This window comes from Pseudorca crassidens, chromosome 12 (genome assembly GCF_039906515.1).
Source record: "Pseudorca crassidens isolate mPseCra1 chromosome 12, mPseCra1.hap1, whole genome shotgun sequence".
NCBI lineage: Eukaryota > Metazoa > Chordata > Mammalia > Artiodactyla > Delphinidae > Pseudorca > Pseudorca crassidens.
In genome coordinates this window covers 15,774,801-15,797,881 of record NC_090307.1, presented here as the reverse complement: position 1 = coordinate 15,797,881, position 23,081 = coordinate 15,774,801, and the positions used below count along the sequence as shown (strand labels likewise).

At 43.5% G+C, this 23,081-nt stretch overlaps 1 protein-coding gene across 5 annotated transcripts in view; it reads right to left on the bottom strand.

Annotated features, from left to right (window-relative positions):
* CCBE1 (collagen and calcium binding EGF domains 1) overlaps nucleotides 1-23,081 on the bottom strand; it is a 286,575-nt gene that overhangs the window by 31,899 nt on the left and 231,595 nt on the right. For 3 of the 5 annotated variants that reach the window (XR_010933002.1, XM_067698924.1, XM_067698925.1), the window contains 3 exons: nucleotides 11,610-11,662; nucleotides 2,614-2,748; nucleotides 153-305 (listed from right to left, as the gene is read on the bottom strand). Coding sequence is in view for 4 of the 5 variants with exons in the window: in XM_067698924.1 (XP_067555025.1) it covers nucleotides 153-305; nucleotides 2,614-2,748; nucleotides 11,610-11,662 (341 nt within the window). In the remaining variant the exon portion in view is untranslated. Of the gene's footprint in view, nucleotides 1-152; nucleotides 306-2,613; nucleotides 2,749-11,609; nucleotides 11,663-15,600; nucleotides 15,623-18,791; nucleotides 19,083-23,081 lie in introns of those variants that run through there. The other 2 variants (XM_067698927.1, XM_067698926.1) reach the window with 2 other exon arrangements.

Below are 23,081 nucleotides of genomic sequence, written 5' to 3'. Positions count from 1 at the left end.
TTCTCTTACCCAGATCCCACCTACCATTCACACAAAAGCCCCTTCCTGCCCATTGCTTCCTGAGGAAGCCTACTGGGTTTCCAAGTGCCTGCCTGCCCATCCCTCCCCTCCCTCCCTCCAATTAGGGGGATAATTTTACTTGCCCTACTCACCAGTGTCGTTGGGGTATTTGTCTCCCTTGGTGCACGTCCTCCCATCATCCTCCTGGACGTAGCCCTCCCGGCACTCACAGCGGTAGCTGCCCAAGGTGTTGACGCAGATGTGCGCGCACAGCGTCTCGCTGCTGGTGGCGCACTCGTCGATATCTGGGTTTGAACCAAACGCAGAGAACGCTAAGACAGTTTCAGAGAGATCACTTCCAACACAATCACTTCCAAGCGACCTTAGGCTTGGCCCTTCTGTTAATGTCTGCAAAGGACACTCTGCCAGACCTCTGTCACTGAAGCCTGGAACAAAGCAGGAAGCTAAAGATGTGGGCCATGCGTGACAAGAGCACTTCAGGCAGTGTCACCATGGTTACAAACTGATCAGTGATGGGGTTCCTGGTTGTGGCTTTGCCGCCACCAATTCTCGTGGCTTGGTGCAGGTACTGCTAGCCTCCGAAGTTCTCACTATAGAACATGGCAGTGGAGCCTGCCCTAAATACTTCTGCAGGGCTCCCTGGAAGAGGAAATGAGATAACAGATGGCAACACATTTTGGAAAACGACTATCGTAGAAATGATTTCCTGCAAAGACCCTAGTGTGCCGAGGGTTTTTATGTTCCCTTTACAACCAGTGGTTCCTAACAGCATGGTGGTGACCCAAGGCCACTAGGAACGGCTCCTTCTCAGTTAGGAGACGTGATGATACCTGGGAAAAGGCACTTCTGATAAAAGAAAATAGTCATAATGGGTCTAACGGAGAGCGTTTTCCCCAGGAAATTTCAGCCCCATCCATGACCCAAACAGACCCCTCCTGAGTGGTGGAAATGAGCCACGACACCATCAAACAAGTAACCAGAGAAAGTCCACGTGAACTGCGCACATCACAGACTTGCCCCCCTACTGAACGGGTGGAAACAAAGCCATTTCCCAGCAGGGCAAGAGAAGGAGGCCCAAACCCATTTCCTGCTCACTGGCTGAAGATACTGGGTGGCGGCCAGGACACACAGCCCCAGACTGTGCACATGTGGCCAGCGGACGGAGCCCAACCTTGCGCTCCAGGATGCCGACAACGTCCCAGCCACTCCCTGGACAAGCTGCCTGGGACCCACCCCGGCAGGCCTGTGTGCCCACGAGGGGCATGTGGTCATCTGGATGTTCCCTGGCAGTTCATACTACGTCACCCGTAAGCTAAGCTGTCACAGCTGCTGCCTCCTCTGCAATTCCCCAGGCTGACTACGTCTGTCCACGTGCCCCTGCCTTCAACCTAAGGGCAAGGCTGCCTCTACTGTCCACAGGGGGAAGGACAAGGTTGAAAGGAGAGAGAAACAAGTGGGACTCTTAACAGACTGCTAGTGTTGCTGGTCCCCAAGCCTCCCAAAGAAAAGAAATGGGTACCAGAGCTACCGCAACTGAAATCAGAGCCCTGGCACCTGGGACCTCGGATCGTGGTACACAAGGGTTTATGGTGCTCTCTGCAGGAGAGCCCACGGGTCCCCCTCCGTTTGCTTGGTGGTCTCAATTCCATTCCTGTTCAGTGGGGGGCGCCATGCCAGGGGCCACTGGGGAGAAACCAGGAGAGCTAACACCTAGAACCTCTCTTAAGTGGTGCTCTCCAGAGCCCCCCTGGGACAGAGAAGGGGGCTGCTCATCACAGCTGCTTTATTTTCTATCCAGATGCCTCTGCAGTCTCCTAAGTTCATCTTTGAGCTCATCCTCAAACTGCACTGTGCATCTGTGCATATGCAGATTTCTGCATCCACCCTCAGAGTCTCGAGGGGAGGCCAGGAACCTTTTTTTTTTTTTTAAGCCATAAGCCCAGATGTTTCTGAGACAGTTTAGACATGCACTGACCACACTTTGATACAAGCAGTTCCAGGGTCCAACGACCATAAACCTGCCTCAGAACCCAAGGAGTGCAGGGCTGGGAAGCCTAGTGAGTGAGGGGGGAGGGAGCAAGCTGGTGGCGATGGATGATGCTGGCTTTGCTCAGCTGTGCCCCGGGGGCTGGTGTCAGCTCCCTCTGAGTCATTTCCAGCCTGTCTGCCATACAGACACCTCCTCTTTCCCAGTCTCTCTTCCAGGTCATCTTCTGAGAGGAGGCTTATTCTTGTTTCGTTCTTCCTGCATTTTCACATTTCTGCCCCCTTACATTCTGTTTCACCTTATTCTAGTTTTCACTTGGTAATATTCCCCTTCTCCTGCTCTTATATCTCACTGCCAATTAGGATCTGACTGGTACCCACTCCCTGAAGAATCCCTTGGTCATCGTTTGTTTTAATAATCATGGTGAAAGGTAGTGACCCCTAGAATAGTACCAACCCAACTCCATCCAACAAGTATCAGGATGTAAGGGGAGGCATCCAAGAGGCTCCTGAGAGCTGGTCCCCACTGATGAAGAATGTTCCAAAGAATCATCAGAATCTGGCACATCCTCAGGACCCAAGAAATAACGCGCATCACCAACGCACCCAGACAGTACGGCTTCTCCCGCCTCCGGTGCCTCTCCCGGTCATATCGGTATCCTGGGTAACAAGTACACAGCACTCGGCCGAAGTTATCTGTGCACTGCTGTTCACAGGGAGCCTCAGCACATACATCATAATCTGAAAAAGAAAAGTGTGAACTCAAAACCACCACAGTCATTCACTAGACGGAGGCGGGGCCCACCCAGCCCTGGTCGGGAACAGACTGTCTAGGCTGCACTCCGCTCAAGGGGAACGGTGGTGTGACCAGCTATGTGTAGAGGGAGTTAACTCTTCAGGCCATGGGGCATCTTGCAGGAGGGCTGCAATGGGTAACTGAGTGCTCAGAATCTCAATGGTTAAATGGAAATATCACTTGTGACACTCCCTGGGTCACCTCACCATCCTTATTTTTTTCTTTCTATAAGAGCATCACTACAAACTTTAATGGTGTATTGATTGGCACAATCTATGTAAGAAGAATGTGCTTACCATGTAAAAGTAACCTCAAATAAATTCATCTAGCGCAAAGACCTTCAAACCAAAGTATGCAATCCCTGCGGAAAAGGAGATTGTCCTGTGGGTACTTGGACACATATAAATTCAGGAGGGTCAATTTACAGATATTAAACTTTCATGTTTATTCTTTATAAAAACTGATCTACTTGAGGATTTCCACCATGATCAAGAGTCACTGTATTTCTCTTTTGCTGCCTTTCCTTTTTTCATTTTAAATAGAACACCTTTAATAAAATATAATCCACATAGCACAAAATTTACCCTTTTATAGTGTGCAATTCAGTAGTTGATTTTTGTCATTCATCCAGAGAGCAAAGAAGCTTTAGGTGGCCAGGCTCTGCTGAATTACCTGGGGGCCTGCTTCCTCTTTTTCACCAACTGCTGGAGAGACAAGGAATTCCTTCCAGCTGAATACTGAACAGCCAGCCCTGGCTATGGGCACTGGCTTCCTAACGTGAGGGGCGGGGCGGTGCTGGAAGTCAGGCAGGCTGGGAGGAGCCTGAGGGAGGCTGACTGATGTCTCTGTGCTGTAGGCATGCAGATGGGGTGGGGGAGGGTCGATTCTGCATGGTGAGCAGCGTCTGGGTAAGGCAGAATGGCCAGAGATCTCGTTCCAGCTCTAAGTCTGTGCAAATTGGGGTAGACGCTCTATTCGTCGAGAACCAGGGCATCTCCTCTTTTCTCAGTCCTTACAAACAAACTAATATTTAACGAGTCTCTGAAGGGACTTTGGCTCTAAGTCAGGAGGCTCAGGCTGAACATTTACTTCCAGACTAGACCCAGCATCTCATTAATCACTGCCCTGTCTCCCCCAGGTGCTGACAGATAAACTATCGCTGGAAACAGAGTGAGCCTGGCTTTGCTCTGCCACATGTGAAAGTGGAATGGGTGGGCTGTCAGCCCCCGATGTGGGTGGGGTCAGCGAGACAAGGATCACGCCAATCTCAGGACGACCTGGAAGGCGGTCCTTGCTAAATACTCCTCCCCACAGATGGGATTCCAGGCCTGCGCTTCCTGCATGTGTCCCTGGTCAAATGCGTTTTCTTCACTGAGGCATCACCTCTAGGCAGCCCATGTTCTGTGCTCTTTTCGCTCAAGAGCAAGGTCTCAGCCGTGATTGGCTGTGGGCTGCCCTGCTCGGCCAGCTGTACCCGTCGTCCAGCAGCTGCCAGGGAGGGAGGGGAGGAAAGGGGCAGAGTCAGGAGTCCCGTGTTGACTGCTATGCTCACTAAGACCTGTGTTGACATATGTGTGTTAATATACGATATTTGTTTTCCTCTTTCTGACATACATGTGGAATCTAGTAAAATGGTCTACATGATCTTAATCGCAAAGCAGAAACAGAGACAGAGATGTAGAGAACAAACAAATGTAGGGACACCAAGGTGGGGAAAGGGGGGGAAGGGGCTGGGAGGAATTGGGAGATTGGGATTGACATATATACACTATGGATACTACGTATAAAATAGATAACTAATGAGAACATACTGTATAGCACAGGGAACTCTACTTAATGCACTGTGGTGACCTAAATGGGAAGGAAATCCAAAAAAGAGGGGATATGTGTGTATGTATAGCTGATTCATTTTGCTGTACAGTAGAAACGAACACAACATTGTAGAGCAACTATACTCTAATAAAAATTAATTTAAAAAAAGATAGCAAAATGCTAAAAAAAAAAAAAGAGAGAGAAAGAAAAAGACCTGTTTTGAAAAACAGCGGCCCTGATTTCCTCCTCCCTTCCAGCTGCCTTGAGGTACCACTTCCAGCTCCTGCGGCTGATTCTTTTATGATTTCCCTCTGCATCTCTAAACAGCCAGCTTGCATTGCTTCCTCCTCCTCTGTGTGAATACTCTTTATGGATTTCCAGTCATGGACGAGACACGTTCAGCTTTATCACGGTTTCCTCAACCACGTCCATGCTTCCTACTCCTGCATTTTGCCCCTGTCGTTACACTGAAATTTTGGTTTTATAAGTCTTCAGTGTTGGCAGCATAATGACAATATAAAAGCTACTTTTTGCTAAGCCTGGAAGTATACTCTAATTCCCTATCCTTTCTTGAAGACCGTTTTGTTTTCCCTGGAATTAAAATAATTATCTAGTACCACATGCACCCAATGTTCATTGCAACACTATTTACAATACCCAAGACATGCAAAGCAGCCTAAATGTCCACCAACAGATGAATGGATAAAGAAGATGCGGTACATATATACAACGGAATATTACTCAGCCCCAAAAAGGAGCGAAATAATGCCATTTCCAGCAACATGGATGGACCTAGAGCATATAACACTAAGTGAAATAAGTCAGAGAAAGACAAATATAATCACTTACATCTGGAATCTAAAATATAATACAAATCAGTTTATTTACAAAACAGAAACAGACTCACAGACATAGGAAACACACTTATGGTTACCAAAGGGGAAAGAGTGGGGGAGGGATAAATTAGTAGTTTGGGATCAACCGATACACACTACTACATATAAAATAGATAAACAACAAGGATTTACTGTATAGCAGAGGGAACTATGTTCAATATCTTGTAATAACCTATAATGTAAAAGAATCTGAAAAATATATATATACAACTGAATCACTCTGCTGTACAGCTGAAGCTAACAATACTGAATATCAACTATACTTCAATGAAAAATAATTATTATTTTGTATATTTGGGGGGGGGTGGTTGTGAACTTTCTCTCTTAGCTTCAAACTTCCACTTCCGTGAGCTACTTTGTGACTGGTACCCTGGAAACCACATTTCTGCCTTGTTGGCTGCTGGCTTATTAAGTACTGAGAACAGGGCTGGGAGAGTGAGCAAGGTGGAAGAGGAGAGAGACTGAGAAAGGTCTTACAGGATTTAAAATTTTGAAGTCATGTGTGCCTGACCCTTATGGCTAGTTAGGGCATATAATTCTAGGTTTGGAAAGCTACCTCAGAATTCTGAAGGAACTGCTCCCCTGTCTTCTAGCTTTCAGTCCTGCTATGGATAAGTCCTATAAGATTCTAATTCTTGATCTTTCAAATCTCATTTTTCCCTCTTTGAAAAATGTTAGTATTTTCTTTTTGCCCCAAGGTACTAACATTTCACAATGACGTCTTTATGTGGGACCCCTTCAATTTTTGGTAGGCTCTTTTAATCTAGAAATTCATATCCTTCAATTCTAGAGAATTTTCTTGAATTATATCTTTAATGATTTACTCTCTTCTTCTTCCTCTGTTCTGTGTGGAACTCTTATTTGGATGTCGCATCCCCTGGACTGGTCCTCTAATAATATTCTCATACTTTTCTTCTACTATTTTTTATTTCTTTGATCTTTTGCTCCAGGTCCTGAGAGATTTTCACAATCTCATCTCCCAACCATTTTCCTGTTCTCATTTTATCATGCTTTTAATTTCCAAGGATTCTTTATTTCTTCTTTGAATGATCTTTTTTTAATAACACCATGTTCTGGTCCCATGGATGCTATATCATTTTTGTAACTCACTGACGCATAAATGGTAGTTACTTTGAAGCTTTCTTCTTTCTGTGTGGTGTTTTCTCTAAGACTCTTTTTCTTTTTTTCCTGTATGTTTCTTTTGTAGGTTTCCCTCTAATGACTGGTGATCCTTTTCCTGTTTGGACGTCTGCTGTAACTGATTCATGGTTAAATACAATAGCTAAAACATAAAAAAATTATAGCTACATAGAAGCAAAGCTATAAAATTAGCTAAATATTGAAGAGAAGGCTATAAAATCAGCTAAATAGAAGCTCTTTGCATGTGGTAGACTTTATAAACACTGGGCTTAATTTTTTTTTTTAGCATCTTTACTGGAGTATAATTGCTTTACATTGCTGTGTTAGTTGTTGCTGTATAACAAAGTGAATCAGCTATACATATACATATATCCCCATATCTCCTCCCTCTTGCGTCTCCCTCCCACCCTCCCTATCCCACCCCTCTAAGTGGTCACAAAGCACCAAGCTGATCTCCCTGTGCTATGTGGCTGCTTCCCACTAGCTATCTATTTTGCATTTGGTAGTGTATATATGTCCATGCTACTCTCTCACTTCATCCCAGCCTCCCCTTCCCCCTCCCCGTGTCCTCAAGTCCATTCTCTACATCTGAGTCTTTATTCCTGTCCTGCCCCTAGGTTCATCAGAACCCATTTTTTTTTTGATTCCATATATATGTGTTAGCATATGGTATTTGTTTTTCTTTTTCTGACTTACTTCACTCCGTATGACAGAGGCTCTAGGTCCATCCACCTCACTACAAATAACTCAATTTCATTTCTTTCCATGGCTGAGTAATATTCCATTGTATATATGTGCCACATCTTCTTTATCCATTCATCTGTCCATGGACACTTAGGTTGCTTCCCTGTCCTGGCTACTGTAAATAGCCTGGGCTTCATTTAAGTGATTTGCCTGGTGCATTTCAATGTCAGTTTCTTTAGGACTTTTTTTTTTTTTTTTTTTTTTGCCGTTCGCAGGCCTCTCACTGTTGCGGCCTCTCCCATTGCAGAGCATAGGCTCCGGACGTGCAGGCTCAGCGGCCATGGCTCACGGGCCCAGCCGTTCCGCGGCATGCGGGATCCTCCCGGACCGGGGCACGAACCCGTGTCCCCTGCATCGGCAGGCGGACTCTCAACCACTGCGCCACCAGGGAAGCCCCAACTTTCCATTTTTGATGGTTTTCCAGAGACCACCAGCTTCCTGCTCTGTAGCTTTTCCCTCTACAGTTCCTCTGTTTTCACCTGTCCTATTTCTCTTGGCACCATTCTAACTCAGATCTTCAGAACCTCCCTTGTAAATCCTCATCTCAAGATTCTTCCCTCTTAAGTCCACTCTATGTAACACCGTCAGGCCAGTAATATTCTGAACGTATACCTCTGTGAGTGTCACTACCTCGCTCACAAAGCCTGTAAATTCTATGCTCATCAACATTAAATATAAATGGCTCACTCTTGCATTTGCGGTCTGGTGTTCTATCCCTGAGACTACGCTTCCAACCTTAAGACTCATTTATGAATTCCTTACAATTTGATAAGGAATACACTCTTTTCCCCATCATCCCTTATCACATCCGTGGCTTACTGTTACGTTTTTGTTTATTCTGTTTTCACCCTTTATAATGTCCAATCTACTCCTCCACTCTTACTCTCAGCATTTTATTACCGTTGATACCCTATCTAGTTTCTCAAGTCTCAATGCAAACGTCACTGTTTTAAGAAGACTTCCTTGAAGTCCTCAACAGAGTTTAGTTTCTGCATCCCACCAATCCCCACAGGACTCAATCCTGCTCTGCCATATTTGCTGAATGCCTACTCTGTGCCAGGCTCTATTCTAGGAGGCATGAAGTGGTATGATGAAGAGCACAGGGACTGGAGCCAACCCTCCCCACTCTGCCACTCTCTCTGTGATCCTGAGGTCTTTAAGACTCAACTTCCTTACCTGTAAAATAGGGAGAACAATAAGATCAGCTTCTCGGTGCTTTTAGGAAGATTAAATTGGATGATACATTAAGCACAGTGCCTGACACCTAGTCAAAGCCTGACCTGCATTTTAGCTTCTTTTACTATTAGTTCTAATGATTGTTTGGATAGCTGAAAGGACACAGTTGTCCCCTGGGGCAACCAGCACTATTCTCTTCCTACAGTTTAAGTACAATTAGTAGTTGCTGAACTAGAACAAATCTGATTACCCTACCCCCTGGGCAATGTAGATAACACTTATGGCAGGGGTTGGCAAACTTTTCCTGTAAAGGGGGCTAGATAATACTTTTTGGCTTTGCAGGGCTTTGTTGAAGCTACTCAAGTCTGCTGTTGCAGGGCAAAAGTCGCCATAGGCAATATTGAAGTGAATGGGTATGTCTGTGCTTCAATAAAGCTTTATTTACAAACCAGGTGGTGGGCCAGATTTGGCTCACAGGCCACAAGTTGCTGACACTTAAACAAATGAGGCAACAACACTTTTAAATTGCAGCTTCTACTCGCTAGCATATTTGTTTAGAAATTCTAGTCTCTTCCTATTATCTGTAATGGCTAATTTTAAGGGTTAACTTGGCTAGGCCACAGTACCCAAGTATCTGGCCATTTTTCTAGAATTTTCTGCAGAGATTTTTTTTAAATGAGATTAACATTTAAATCAGTAGACATTGAATAAAGCAGATTGCCCTCCACACCGTGGGCTGGTCTTCTCCAATCAGCTGAAGGTCTAAATAGAAAAATGATGGCCCTCCATTGATAAAGAGGGAATTCTGCCAGCAGATGGCCCTTCAGACTCAAACTGTAACTCTTCCTGAGGTCTGCAGCCTGCTGGCCTACCCTACAGATTTTGGACGTGCCCGCCTCTACAATCTCGGGAGCTAGTTCCTTAAAATAAATCTCTGTTTCTCTGGAGAATCATGACCAATACACCATCTTTTCTGAAATCCTACACTTTGCATCCTTGGGTAACAGAAACTTTTATGATGAAAGATACCTTTAGTCATAAACACAAACACACACAAACACACTGACTTATTCCCACAGAGGAAAACAAATCAACTTTAAAAAGTGTTCTAGTGAAAAGCGATAGAACAGAGTTAATTACGGCAAAGCAACTTTCAGCACTTGGGACCACTTTTCCTGGAAATATTCAGTTCTAAGTTACATTAATCTTAGGTGCTGACAACGTCTTACTGTAGGGTGAGGGAGACTGGATTTAGGCTTAGATGTTTGAAACCACAACACATATCATTTAAAGAAATTCTAAGCATGTGGTCCATGTAATGTGTTTTTAATCAGGTTGGGCAAGGTCCTTAACTAGGATCTTAAATTGATGGGCCTAAACTTCATTATCTTTCTGTATCTGCAAAATTGAAATATAAAGGACTCAGTTGGTGGCTGAGAAAAGCTGGCTTATAAAAGAATGCAATTATTTTGACCTCTGTGTTTTTTTTTTCCCACCGAGCTCTAACAGAACTAGCTGGCAGTGAGAAATTCCGTCTTGGAGAGACCAATATAAACCAACGTATGTGAAGCGATTTCCTAACCAGCCTTCCTAAAGCAGCTTTCTCAGGGTTGACAGCTATGGTTTAATGAACTCTTCTGCAAAAGAGAGCAATAAGTAAGAAGGATTCATTTATCTCTAACTGATAAAGAAACTGCTCCCTATGAGATAATGCAACATAATTAGCTTGGCTGGGCTCCAAGTCTACTAGCGAGACCTGGATTCTTGGCCAACAGTGAAGGAAACTATTTCACATTACCTACTCACCTGTCCCCAGCCCAGCCCTGGGCACACTAATGTCATGCTCTTCCAACAGTTCTTAGTGTTTTCTGTATCAGTGCTCTGCCTGGAATCTTTTACAGTTCTCCTCCTCCTTCTTGTCTAAGTCCTGGGCAGCCTTCCTCATAACCTAGCTCCAAACTCCTCACCTTCTCGAGACCACCTCTGACCGCCCTGGTCTCTGGGACTATGTGCCCCTTCTGCAATATGCATGTCTCTACTATGCATGTTGTAGTTGTTAGTAATAAGAGGAACCACGAGTTATCAAGCACTTAATAAGAGCCAGCCTCTGTTGCAAGTACTTTACATGCGGTAATCCTCTTAAAGTCTCCACATGAGTCAAGTACTAACACTTTCTGCAAAAACTAAGGTTTAGAAAGTCACGTGCCCAAGGTCATAGCTAGCAGGATGCGTGTTATGGACTGAATGTTTGTGTCCTCCTGAAATTCATATTTTGAAACCCTAACCCCCAGTGTGATGGTATTAGGTGGGGGCCTTTGGGAGATTATTAGATCACGAGGGTGAAGCCCTCATAAATGGAATTAGTGCCCTTATAAAAGAGACTCCAGAGAGCTCCCCTGCCCTTTCCACCATGTGAAGACACAGCAAGAAGATGGCTGTCTATGAACCAGGAAGCGCTCACCAGACATTGGACTTTCCAGTGCCTCGCTCTTGGACTTCCCAGCCTCCATACAGTCTAACTTATTTTTGTCACAGCAGTGCAAATGGATTACAGCAACATGGAAGCATGATTATAATCCAGGTCTCTCTGATTCCATGCCATCCACATGCTGTCTCCCAGCTTGAGGGCTGGGCCCACGTCTTACAACACTCTGTCTCTTCAGTGCTGGGCCGAGCAGTGTTTGCTGATGATCAAGGGGCTTCACGTTTAGCAGATGAAAAGCAGGTAGAGAGGTTGGGGAAGATGGCTGTGTTCTAACTGTGCATGAAATACTGACTAGGGAATTATAGCCTCTACAACACAAAACCAGAGATACAGGAATTACTCAATATACATGTAAATGCTATGTAATGATTTAGATAGAGCCTGACATGTATAACCAAATTGGCATTAGAAGAATTTAAAGCCAAAAAAAGAGAGAAATTACACATGCATGCACCGATAACATACATATGTTCCGTGTACATCTGAACTTTACAAGACCTCTGGTTATTAGTCATAAACAAGGTGAGAAGATATAATCCATTATATTACATACCTTCTGGGATGCATTGTCCAAGGACAAATTTATACCCTTTGCAGCACTTCCGCCTAAGAGACAAACAAAATGTGATATGTTAAAAATAAAATTCTTTACAATTAGCGAGTTTGAATGAAATAACTTGTGCCCAGGAAGAACTGAGGCATAAAGGAAAGTCAGGGTAGAGGGAATCTGAGATAAAAAGAAAAAATATTATCACTACCATATGACCCACACCTTTTCCCCACCTAATACAGGACATTAATCCTTTGAATCCTATGAAGTGAATTAACCCTGAGACTTCAAGATATTTATATTAGATGATTAGTGGCTTATCATCCTACAGGTCAAGGATTCACATGACTTGCTAATTATGAGCTAATTATAGTAACATTAGGCTAATTATAACATAATGATTGATAATTACCATATAATAATTAGGTAACTAATTATTATCAAGCCTGGGACTGGAACCCAAGCATTCTGACTCCCCCCTCTTTTTTTTTTTTTGAAAACACCTGTACCACATAAGGTACCTAAAGATACCTAAAGTATCTGAATTTTAAGAACGGCTAACAGGCAAATTTTAACATAAACATCCAAGACTTACATCTCTGCCCAAGAAATGGCACCATCAGTTCCAAATGCAAATCCCCACTATAGGGATCATATCTCTGGTATGGAGCTGTGACCTCCTAAGAGACCTGCCCCCTCTGCAGATAACAACAATAAACTCTGGACAAAACAGAAGCAAACAACTACCTGATGATTCTGGAGAGTTAAAGCAGACAGATTTAGGAGGAGAGCTGAAATTTTCAACAAGGGACTGACAGAGGGTAATCTTCCTGCTTTTTAGGGCTTTATCCTGTCTGCAGATCACAGTTGCCATGTGGAAGTTAAAAGTGTGAGAGAAAACCTGCAGTATTTTTTGGCCTGGTCAAACAGAGGACAAAGCCTTGGGATCCAGAGTCATGAGAAACTGAGAAGGAATCCTGGAAAGGATAGTGCTAGAGAAGGAGAGCCCGGAATTTTGTGTAGAAACTCTGTCCAAGTCTCTGGTAACCCCTAACCCATGTGTGTGAGAAGCAGATCCAAAACATCTCAGCTAAAGACAAAAGGGGCTGAATGAAGACTTGAGCTGCCACTTCTACAGGCCAGTTTTCACTTTTTGTCTAATCAAGTTAACTGTCTGCTAAAAGGAAAATATCAATACTCTTTGGACGAATATATCAGGATGCAGGGTCTCTACAACACAACGTGTATAAATGTGACCTATTCTCAAGGGAAAAGACAATCAATGGTGTGAACTCTAAGATAACCCAGAGGTTGGAATTATCAGACGCAAACATATAACTATGTTCAATGATATAAAGGAAGCTATACTTGTAATGAATGAAAAAGTAGGAAATCTCAGCTCTCCATCTCTCCAGTCTCCATCACTTTTCCCTTCCCTTCTCTCCCAGCTGGTTTCTAAGTAAGCTTCCCTTTACCACTTCCAACATCAGTGTATGTTAAATCAGAGAGCAAGAATTAACCAGGGCCCTGGGAATCTGCAAATCTCAAGAACTTACCAAGATATTTTGAGTTGACTATAATGGTTAAACTACCATTAAAAATACTCTTCTTTGTAACCCTAAGAGAAATCAGATTCAAGGTTATTCTCATCGCAATGTCATTCTGACTCATTTGCATTTGGATATGCTTTCCAGGTGGAACAGAAAGGGATTAAGTTTAATAGGATCTACCAGCTAGGAACTGCATATCACCTGCAACCTATCATGCCACCTGTGTTAACATGTCATCTGTATATACGAATCAGGGGCACAAACCCCTGATGTGGAAAATCAGGCATTATCTGTGTCTTAAAGTAAGTTTCCACTTTCATCAAATGGCTAGAACCTTCGACCGGACTAGACAAGACCTTCTGTCTCTAATAACAGCATTATTTTCTACTTTTGCAAGTCAGTGTAATCTTACTGGTCAAATCAATTTTTGTGAACTGGTCTGCTAAGTGAATGACCACTCATAGGAGAAACTTAAGCAATCTCTTCCCCAAGCTTTAAAATTTTTATTGCTTTATACAATTTATAAACATCACATCTAGTACGAGAACATTCTGATACCTAAGTGGGTTTAGCAGTATTACCTCATTCCTTCCTGTAACATCTCACTTGCAGCCCAGATGCAGCAGATAATCCTACTTCCAAAGCAAAATAAGTGGGTTTCCATTATAAAAACAATGGCATTTGGGATGCTCCCAAAGCAGACTTGAGTGAAATAGCTAAGCTCAACCCCACCCTCAACAAAGGATACATTTGCCTGCCTGTACTTGTCCACTCAGTATATATTATTTTATAATCTCTCATTGACATATTTTATGTTAAAAGGAAATACTTATGTGTGTGTAATTTACTGGTATGAGCGATCTGGGGCAACGTCCAGAGTCTTCCAGTTAGACCTAATTCCCCAGTATCTGCAACCACATTGTAATTTTACATGACAGGAAAAGCCCGTGGGGTATAAATTTATGATGATTATTATTTGTAACAGTGGTAGAAGACCTACCATTACATTCTATGAAATAAACTCTGCCTAGTTTTCCATGGTTTAAGAAAGTCCAAGTTCTAGACTTCCCTGGTGGTGCAGTGGTTAAGAATCTGCCTGTCAATGCAGGGGACACGGGTTCGAGCCCTGGTCCGGGAAGATCCCACACGCCACAGAGCAACTAAGCCCGTGGGCCACAACTACTAAGCCTGCGCTCTAGAGTCCACAAGCCACGACTACTGAGTCTGCGTGCCACAACTACTGAAGCCTGGGTGCCTAGAGCCCGTGCTCCTCAACTAGAGAAGCCACCACAATGAGAAGCCTGTGAACCGCAATGAAGAGTAGCCCCTACGTGCCGCATCTAGAGAAAGTCCGAGTGCAGCAACAAAGAACTAATACAGCCATAAAATAAATAAAATTAATTAAAAAAAAAGAAAGTCCAAGTTCCTAACAACCAAAAAGAAAACTGGCTTAACAGAGCATTCATTAAAATTTCACGGATATTACTTACTGTATTACTTAAGGCTGTCCTACAGAAAACTATAGGAGGAAGCAGTGTGCTAGATGATTCGAAACTCGAGTGATTCATGAGAAAGTTGGATGGAGGGGCAAAACATGTGCTTTTGATACACCAAGTATAACACCATGTTTAAACATATGGTTCTATTTGTTTGTTTCTACCTAAGTGGCACATCTAAGGTACTGCCTCTGAGATGTTCTATGGCATTTTAAAGTTCATGCAAATGGATGAAATCCTTATAATCTGTTTTTCTACATCTAAGACATTAAACTTGGGCAGTCTAACCTTCCTGAGCATTTCAAGGGCTTGGGACCATGCACACAGTGGAGCCAAAAGTCACCTGTCATTTCCTTTTTATGGAATTAAATAACACAGTGATTTGATATGCTTTCAAGAGGCTATGGAGCTCTGTCAGAAAATCTGAGCTTCAGGATGGACATGCTTCATTTAAATATCTGCTCAGCGAAGAACTAACTTCCCCTTGGCTGTTTTTTGATGGTTTTTTTTTTTTTTTTTTTTTTTTTTTTTTTTTGCGGTACGCGGGCCTCTCACTGTTGTGGCTTCTCCCGTTGGGGAGCACAGGCTCCGGACGCGCAGGCTCAGCGGCCATGGCTCACGGGCCCAGCCGCTCCACGGCATGTGGGATCTTCCCGGACCGGGGCACGAACCTGTGTCCCCTGCAAAGGCAGGCGGGCTCTCAACCACTACGCCACCAGGGAAGCCCCCCCCCCGCCTTGGCTGTTTTTTCTTAACTGCATAACTAACACTCTCTCTCTGCTCAAGAGGAGGAGGTCGGAGGCTCCACTGTACCCTCCCGGGAACACGGCATTACTTTGCATATTAAACACCCATCAATCATAAATCACCACATAAACAATGAAATAGTCCAAAGCATCAGAAATAAACACTGGCCATACATGTTATACTGTTTCAGAGATTACTTACAACATAATTCACGTATAATGAAGCTGAGCCAGCCAAACTGAAATCTCCTCATTATGCAAGCACAGACACTTTTTAGATCTAACTGCGAGCATGGCTGTGCGGTTATCATCTTTTAGAAAACAAACTAAGACAGGAAAAGCTCATGTGGAATCCGGGGAGGCAGTCCTTAATACGCTTCACGTTGTCACAACGTGGTTTTTCCAAATGCAAATGCTTTTCTCATTTCTTGGCAAGGGGAAGTGGCGATTAGATGGTTGTTACATAGAAAGGGTGACATCTGGTAATCAGGAAAGTCTGTGGATGTTTCCCCTGGGTGCCCCTGAGTATTAACACACATTAAAAAATCATAAATAAAAACTATGCAGCCAGAAATATATCTCACCAGCCAAGTGTGTGTGAAAGCTTTTGGAAGGAAAAACTAAATCGGGAAAATGAAGATAACAGAGATCTCATCATCCAACTGTCTGCTGTGAGTTACCAGATTCTCGAAAAGAATTAAAAAAACAACACCACCACTGCCTACAGAATTAGAGGGCCAGAAGAAGGGACCTCAAAAGGTCAAGTGAGCTAGTAGGCAAGACGTATTTCAACACTTGCTCCAAGGCAACAGTAAATTTTCCTAAGATTTACTTGAGGTTTCCTTTGCACAGCTGCCTAGACATGCACCAAATATACCAGGCTTTTTAAAACATGAGAGAAAGAGCTACACTTTTTAGAGAATTTGGTGCCAAGCTAGATGGAGCAAAGGCTTTGGAGTTAAGCAGACCTGGCTTACAATTCTGCCTCTGACCTCTGAAGAGCTCGGGATGTGGGCTTCCCTGGTGGCGCAGTGGACAAGAATCTGCCTGCCAATGCAGGGGACACGGGTCCGGGAAGATCCCACTTGCCGTGGAGCAACTAAGCCCGTGGGCCACAACTACTGAAGCCTGCGCGCCTAGAGCCCGTGCTCCACAACAAGAGAAACCACCGCAATGAGAAGCCTGCGCACCACAACGAAGAGTAGCCCCCGCTCACCGCAACTAGAGAAAGCCCGTGGGCAGCAACGAAGACCCAACACAGCCAAAAAATAAAGAAAATAAAAATTTTTTAAAAAATTAAAAAAATTTTAAAAGAGCTCGGGATGTGACCTTGGGCTCATTTCTTAAACTTGCTGAGCTCCAGATTCTTCACGAATAAAACATGAACAATAAAATTTGCTTTATAGGATTAACAAGGATTATAGATAGTAAAATAAAGGTGCCTAGAACGGGTCTGGTTTGGGATCAGAATGGTGTTCTAAGTCGCAGCTTTATGAACACAACAAGAAAACAGCAAAAGCAACTCTTCCCAGATGCTTTCCTCTCATGACTCATCTCTTTCTTCCATTTCTTAGTCAACGGCGGATGCCATCGCTTCTTCCAAAAACAAGAGAGAAGGGGAAGGGGGGGGGAGGGAGAGAAACTGCTGATTTCAAGATGATAGAAAAGTAACATTTTTGTCATCGTCTTCTTTCACCAGTTAACTCCAAATAACAAGGGGAACAAGAAATAAAATACAAACTCATATCCCATGGATTTAGGAGACCTTTCTAACTCTGGACCATAACACGGTTGTCCCTTGGTAACTGCAGGGGCTTGGTTTCAGGGGCCCCGATATACCAAAATCCACGGATGCTGCAGCCCCTTATATAAAATGGCAGAGTACAATGAACACAGTTGGTGCTCCATATCTGTCCACAGATGTGGAGAGCCGACTGTGCATTGAATATTTATTGAAAAAATCTGTGGGCTTCCCTGGTGGCGCAGTGGTTGAGAGTCCGCCTGCCGATGCAGGGGACACGGGTTCGTGCCCCGGCCCGGGAAGATCCCACATGCCGCGGAACGGCTGGGCCCGTGAGCCATGGCCGCTAAGCCTGTGCGTCCGGAGCCTGTGCTCCGCGACGGGAGAGGCCACAGCAGTGAGAGGCCCGCGTACCACAAAAAAAAAAAGAAAAGAAAAAGAAAAAGAAAAAAATCTGTGTATTAAGTGGACCTGTACACTTCAAGCTCATGTTATTCAAGGGTTAGCTGAATATGAACATAGCCTGCGGACAGAAGGATGGGAAGTGATTTTGCAAAGTGGGATAACTTCAAACCTGAGGGCTTCTAGAAGAGGTGATCATGGAGAGACCAGCCAACCTACCCTGCAGAACCTAGGTAAGCCGTCGAAACTGGAGATGCCAGATACTGAGGAAAGTGGAGGCCAGAAGAAAGCAAGCTGACCTGAAAGTCTCATGAGAAATTAGACATCCTGTTCCCACCTCAAACCGAAGAAGTTAGCCTGATACCCTTTGCCTACTGGGCAAGAGGCAGAAGGTATATTCTTTTGGAAAACTGTACCCAAGAGGCTCCAGACTAGGATACCAAGTAGCACCTAACCCACCCACGAGTAGATAATTCTGCCCAGGCACACAGAGTTCCCAAATGTTTTTTAAAGAACCCTTTCAGATACATGCACCCCAGTGTTCACTGCAGCAATACTTACAATAGCCAAGGCATGGAAGCAACTTAAATGTCCATTGACAGATGAATAAAGATGCGGTACATAAATACAAGAGAATGTTACTCAGCCATTAAAAAGAATGAAATAATGCCATTTTCAGCAACATGGATTATCATAGTGAGGGAAGTAAGTCAGACAAAGACAAATATCAGTATGATACAGCTTATATGTGGAATCTAAAAAAATGATACAAATGAACTTATTTACAAAACAGAAACAGACTCACAGAGAACAAACTTATGGTTACCAAAGGGGAAAGAAGGTGGTGGAGGGAGGGATAAACTGGGAGTTTGGGATTGAAATATACTCACTACTGTATTTAAAATAGATAACCAACAAGGACCTACTATACAGTACAGGGAACTCTGTTCAATATTCTGTAATAACCCAAAGGGGAAAAGAAGTTGAAAAAGAATAGATACATGTATATGTATAACTGAATCACTTTGCTGTACACCTGAAACTAACACAACACTGTAAAGCAACTCTAGTCCATATAAAATAAAGATTAAAAAAATAAAGAACCTTCCAATTTAATATTTCACTCCAAGATAGTGAAGCCCTCCTGGTGATGGCTTCTAAAGGCAGACAGATGGTGGGTTCCTCACATCCTCAACTAGTCAGTCCTAAATGAAGACAGATGAGACAGAGGAAGCGTAGAGCCAACTTACATCGTTTATTCTTACCAGCCCAACCGCACTGTGGTATGCCCGAGCTGGGGGGCCCATGAGAAACTTCTGCCAGGAAGAACACAGACCACGGATCCCTTGGGGCTAATATTAAAGGCTTGAGCATCTAATAGTGGTCCTGGGTCTTTTGGTCAAGCTCCTTAGAGTGAGGAAGCTTTCCTCTCTTCCTTTGAACTTTCTTCCTTTGTGGAAACTTTTATCGAGCTTTGCACGACTTTGTAGGAGCTACCAGAATTCCTTTCACACCAGATGACCTGAGAACAGAGCCCAACGAAATGACTCACCTCCCAGCTAGACATGCTTGGTTCCAGCCTTTTAACCAGAAAATGCTCCTCCCAGGCAAATGCAATAATATCATGTTTACGATGGCATCAACAAACTAACAAGCCAACCCAAACAAACCTATTTATTCATCTACATATAAGCTTGTTACCGCCAAATCTCAGTGACGATATTAAAAGACTCCTATGGAGTATTTTAGGTATAATCTGCTCTTCTATGCACAATTACTGGTGGTCAAAATCAAATGAGGAAAACAGTTAGTGGTTCCGCAAAACAAAACAAAACAAAACAGAGTTACCACATGATCCGGCAATTCCACTTCTGGGTATGTACCCAAAAGAACTGAAAGCACACTCAAGTAGATATTTGATCATAGCAGCATCTTTCACAATAGCCAAAGGTATAAACAATCCAAATGTCCATCGACAGATGACTGGATAAACAAGATGTGGTATATATACACAACAAAATATTATTCATCTTTAAAAAGGAAGGAAATTTCGACACAGGCTACAAATGGGTCGAAAATGTCAGTTTGGGAAGATGAAAAAGTTCTGGAGGTGGATGGTGGTAATGCTTGCACAACAATGTGAATGTACTTAATGCCACTGAACTACACATCTAAAAATGGCTAAAATGGTAAATTTTATATTATGTATATTTTACCACATATACACAAAATGATCAAGTGAGGAAGGAACACTGTTGAAGTGATCCCTTTAACCATGAACACCCTGGTCATGGTTTCATGTGGGTTTTAATTGTGTGAATTACAGAAAAATTAATTTCTCTAAGCGCGTGTGAAAAGGTTATTCTCAGATGGAGTTAAAGTTATAACCAAAAGGTATTTATCCTCCAAGGCTGCAAGTGATAATTTATTCATTCAACAAACATTCATCGCGCACCTACCCAAAAAGCAGAAGAGCTGGTAGTTAGGACCCTGCTCCTTGGGGATGTACCACCTGGGTCTGAATCCACGCACCACTGCTTTCCAGCTGTGGGGCCTGAGACAAGCGATGTAAAATCCCCCTAACTTGATTTCCTTCTGTGTAAAATGGGAAAGTAATAGTACTCACCTCATTGGCTTGGTGAGAGGATTTCATGAGTTAATAAGATGCAGCTTAGGACCGTGCTGGCATATGTTAAGTCCATTGGAAAATGTAGAAGGAAATGTGGTTTTCCTGCTGTGTCCTCACTGTGTTGGCCACCTTCAAGGACCCTGGAGCCCTGCAGAGGCGGGACGTGTGGACAAAAGCCCCGGCTGCAGGCTGAGAACACGTGCAGGCACCTTCACGTGATATGCCTGCCAGCGTCTCCCTATCTCCCTGGTACATCAGTGTTCCTCAGACCCCAGGGTCAAGGACTTCAGCCAAGGGCTGACTGGAGTACAGGGCTGACGTTAAAGAGATAAGAACTTGGGATTGATTAACTTCCTCTTTGCAACGATGCCAACACTAGACACCCCAGCTCCCTTCTCACACATTTTTTCCTCCTTCCTTGCCTCCCCAAATGAGTTTTCTACCTCATCAACCCTCGTTATCACCTTGTTCGCTGACTGCCTTTTCCCTAATCAGGTGATAAGTTGATCATTTCTGAAACATAATAAAAAATTATAAAAAATGAGAAAAGGTAGTTTGGTATTACCTTTGTGAAAAACGAAATAAAACAAACTTGTATCTATGTATATGCTTATATATACACAGGTGGTGAAATTTTTACAGTGAAAATGAAGACACTGTGTATTCGTGGTTCTTTTCATGCGGGTGAGCTACAAGAGGGTTCCTCATATTCGTTTTTGTGTGTTTCCGGATTTTTCTGTAACGACCAGGTACTGATTTTGTATGTAGTAAGAGAAAATAAAATAATAAAGGGGTCTTTAGAGATTTTCAGGGTGGTCTGGTACATTTCTAACGCCAGGCTTGACAACAGTTTCAGAAGCTTGTGATTTTGCAAGTTGGGTAAGGAGTCACGTTCGGGAATGTGTTTGAGCAGATAGGCACCCAGCATGACTCGCTTTACCCAGAAACTGAGCAGTTATATTTTGGACAAACTGGACCAACTAGGTTTCAACCCAACTGCTTTTGACCAAGTCACCTGGAATCAATATACAGTATTTATTAAGAAACTGCCTTAGGGATTTAGTGTGCTATTTAATAGGATGTTCATTCTTTTTGCACCTCAAATAACTGGTGTAATAGGCTTGCCTTAGGGAGGATTTTAATGGAACCATTTCCCCCGCTTGTGGGACACATTTAAACCAGTGCAGCTCTGCTCACATTTGTTCCCACGGTTGCTAATTTTCCGAGGCGCTGATAGCTGTGAGTCGTGTCCTACCTACTCCGTGGGTCACTGTCCATGGACACAGCCTGGAAAGTGGAGATTATTCCTTGCAGCAACGTGGTTCATCGTATGCACTGACACTGTAGGACCCAAAGCCCTAGTTGTTGATTTATTTTTATTCTATTCTTAACTCTCTAAGTATTCTAGAAACACCTCAATGTTATTAGTAATATTCTAGGGTAGCATTCATCAAGAAAATCCTATCTGCAGGCACTAAAATATTCATGATAAATGAAGCAATACAAGTCATCTGCGGTGGTTTCCAATGCAGTCCAGAAGTTTCCTGACTGTTCCTCCTTCCTTCTCCTCCCACTCTGGACTTTCTCTGCAGTTTTGTTTCCTCACTCCTGTCGCTTTGGTTATTTACTAACTTCTTTATTTATTGAAGTATAGTTGATTTACAATGTTATATCAGTTTCAGATGTAGAACACAGTGATTCAATATTTTTATAGATTATATTACATTTAAAGTTGTTACAAAATATTGGTTATATTCCCGAATGAATACAACACACTCTTTTCTCTTCTTCAAAGGTGGACCCAGCCTCAGGATCTCAACTCTCACCTCTTTGACACCTAAACTGCAAACTTCCAGGCAGCGAAACTGCCTTCATTTTGCTTGCCTGTATTTTCTAAGTTTTGTATAGTCATCAGGTGTTACTTTCGTAAAGAGAAGACGTCATATTTTAAAATTCAGAGGAAAAAGTTAACTTCTCACTGCCAGCGTGGGATAGAATAGCATCCTGGACGGAGCCAGAGCTCAAAGGCAAATAACCCATAAGCCTGTTTCTAAACATTGCCTCCTTCTTTCCAAATGTTCTTTGGTCCACAGGGCTTGTTTTATTTAAGATGCGATCCTTCTCTAGAATTTCTTCGAGGGCACTAATGAGAATTTCTTTAAAAATTCTTTCCAGTTTCTAAATTAATTCTGTTTGGGGACTTCCCTGGTGGTCCAGTGGTTAAGACTCTGCACTTCCACTAGGGAACACGGGTTCAATCCCTGGTCGGGGAACTAAGATCCCACATGGCGCGTGGCCAAAAAACAAAAAAAAAACAACCCAAAAAAACATCCCACAATTAACTGTGTTTCACTGGGGATAATATACTCTGCAGGCCCACGGGCTCTTCTCTTTAAAAGTTGTCAATTTTCTACTGACTTTCAGACATCTACGTCTGACCCTGGAACAATGTGGGTCCGCCTATACGAGGATGTTTTCCAACAGTAAATAATACTACAGTATTCCATGATCTGCTGCTGGTTGAATTCTCGGATACAGAGGAACCAACTATAAGTTACAGGGGGTTTTTCGACCGTGTGAGGGTTGGAGCCCCTGATCCCCGCGTTGTCTAGGGGTCAAGTGTATTTATACTCATAAGCAAAGGCTTGGACCGGCAGCTCACACAGACCACCCCCTACCCTTACATGGGCTCATCTCCTCGGTGGGTGCACCACAAGGCTAACACGGGCCCACAGAATCCTGCGGCTTACCTCGGGCCTGGGGGTGGTGGGCAGGCAGGGTTGGCCTAAAAGTATATATTGCCTTCTATTTTTTTCCCTAGGAAAAGCCTCAAATTAACCACAACAGCTGCATTTTCAGAAAGTCATGACTGAGGCAGAGATAGCTAGCTGTTCCCCCTCCTCAACTGGCT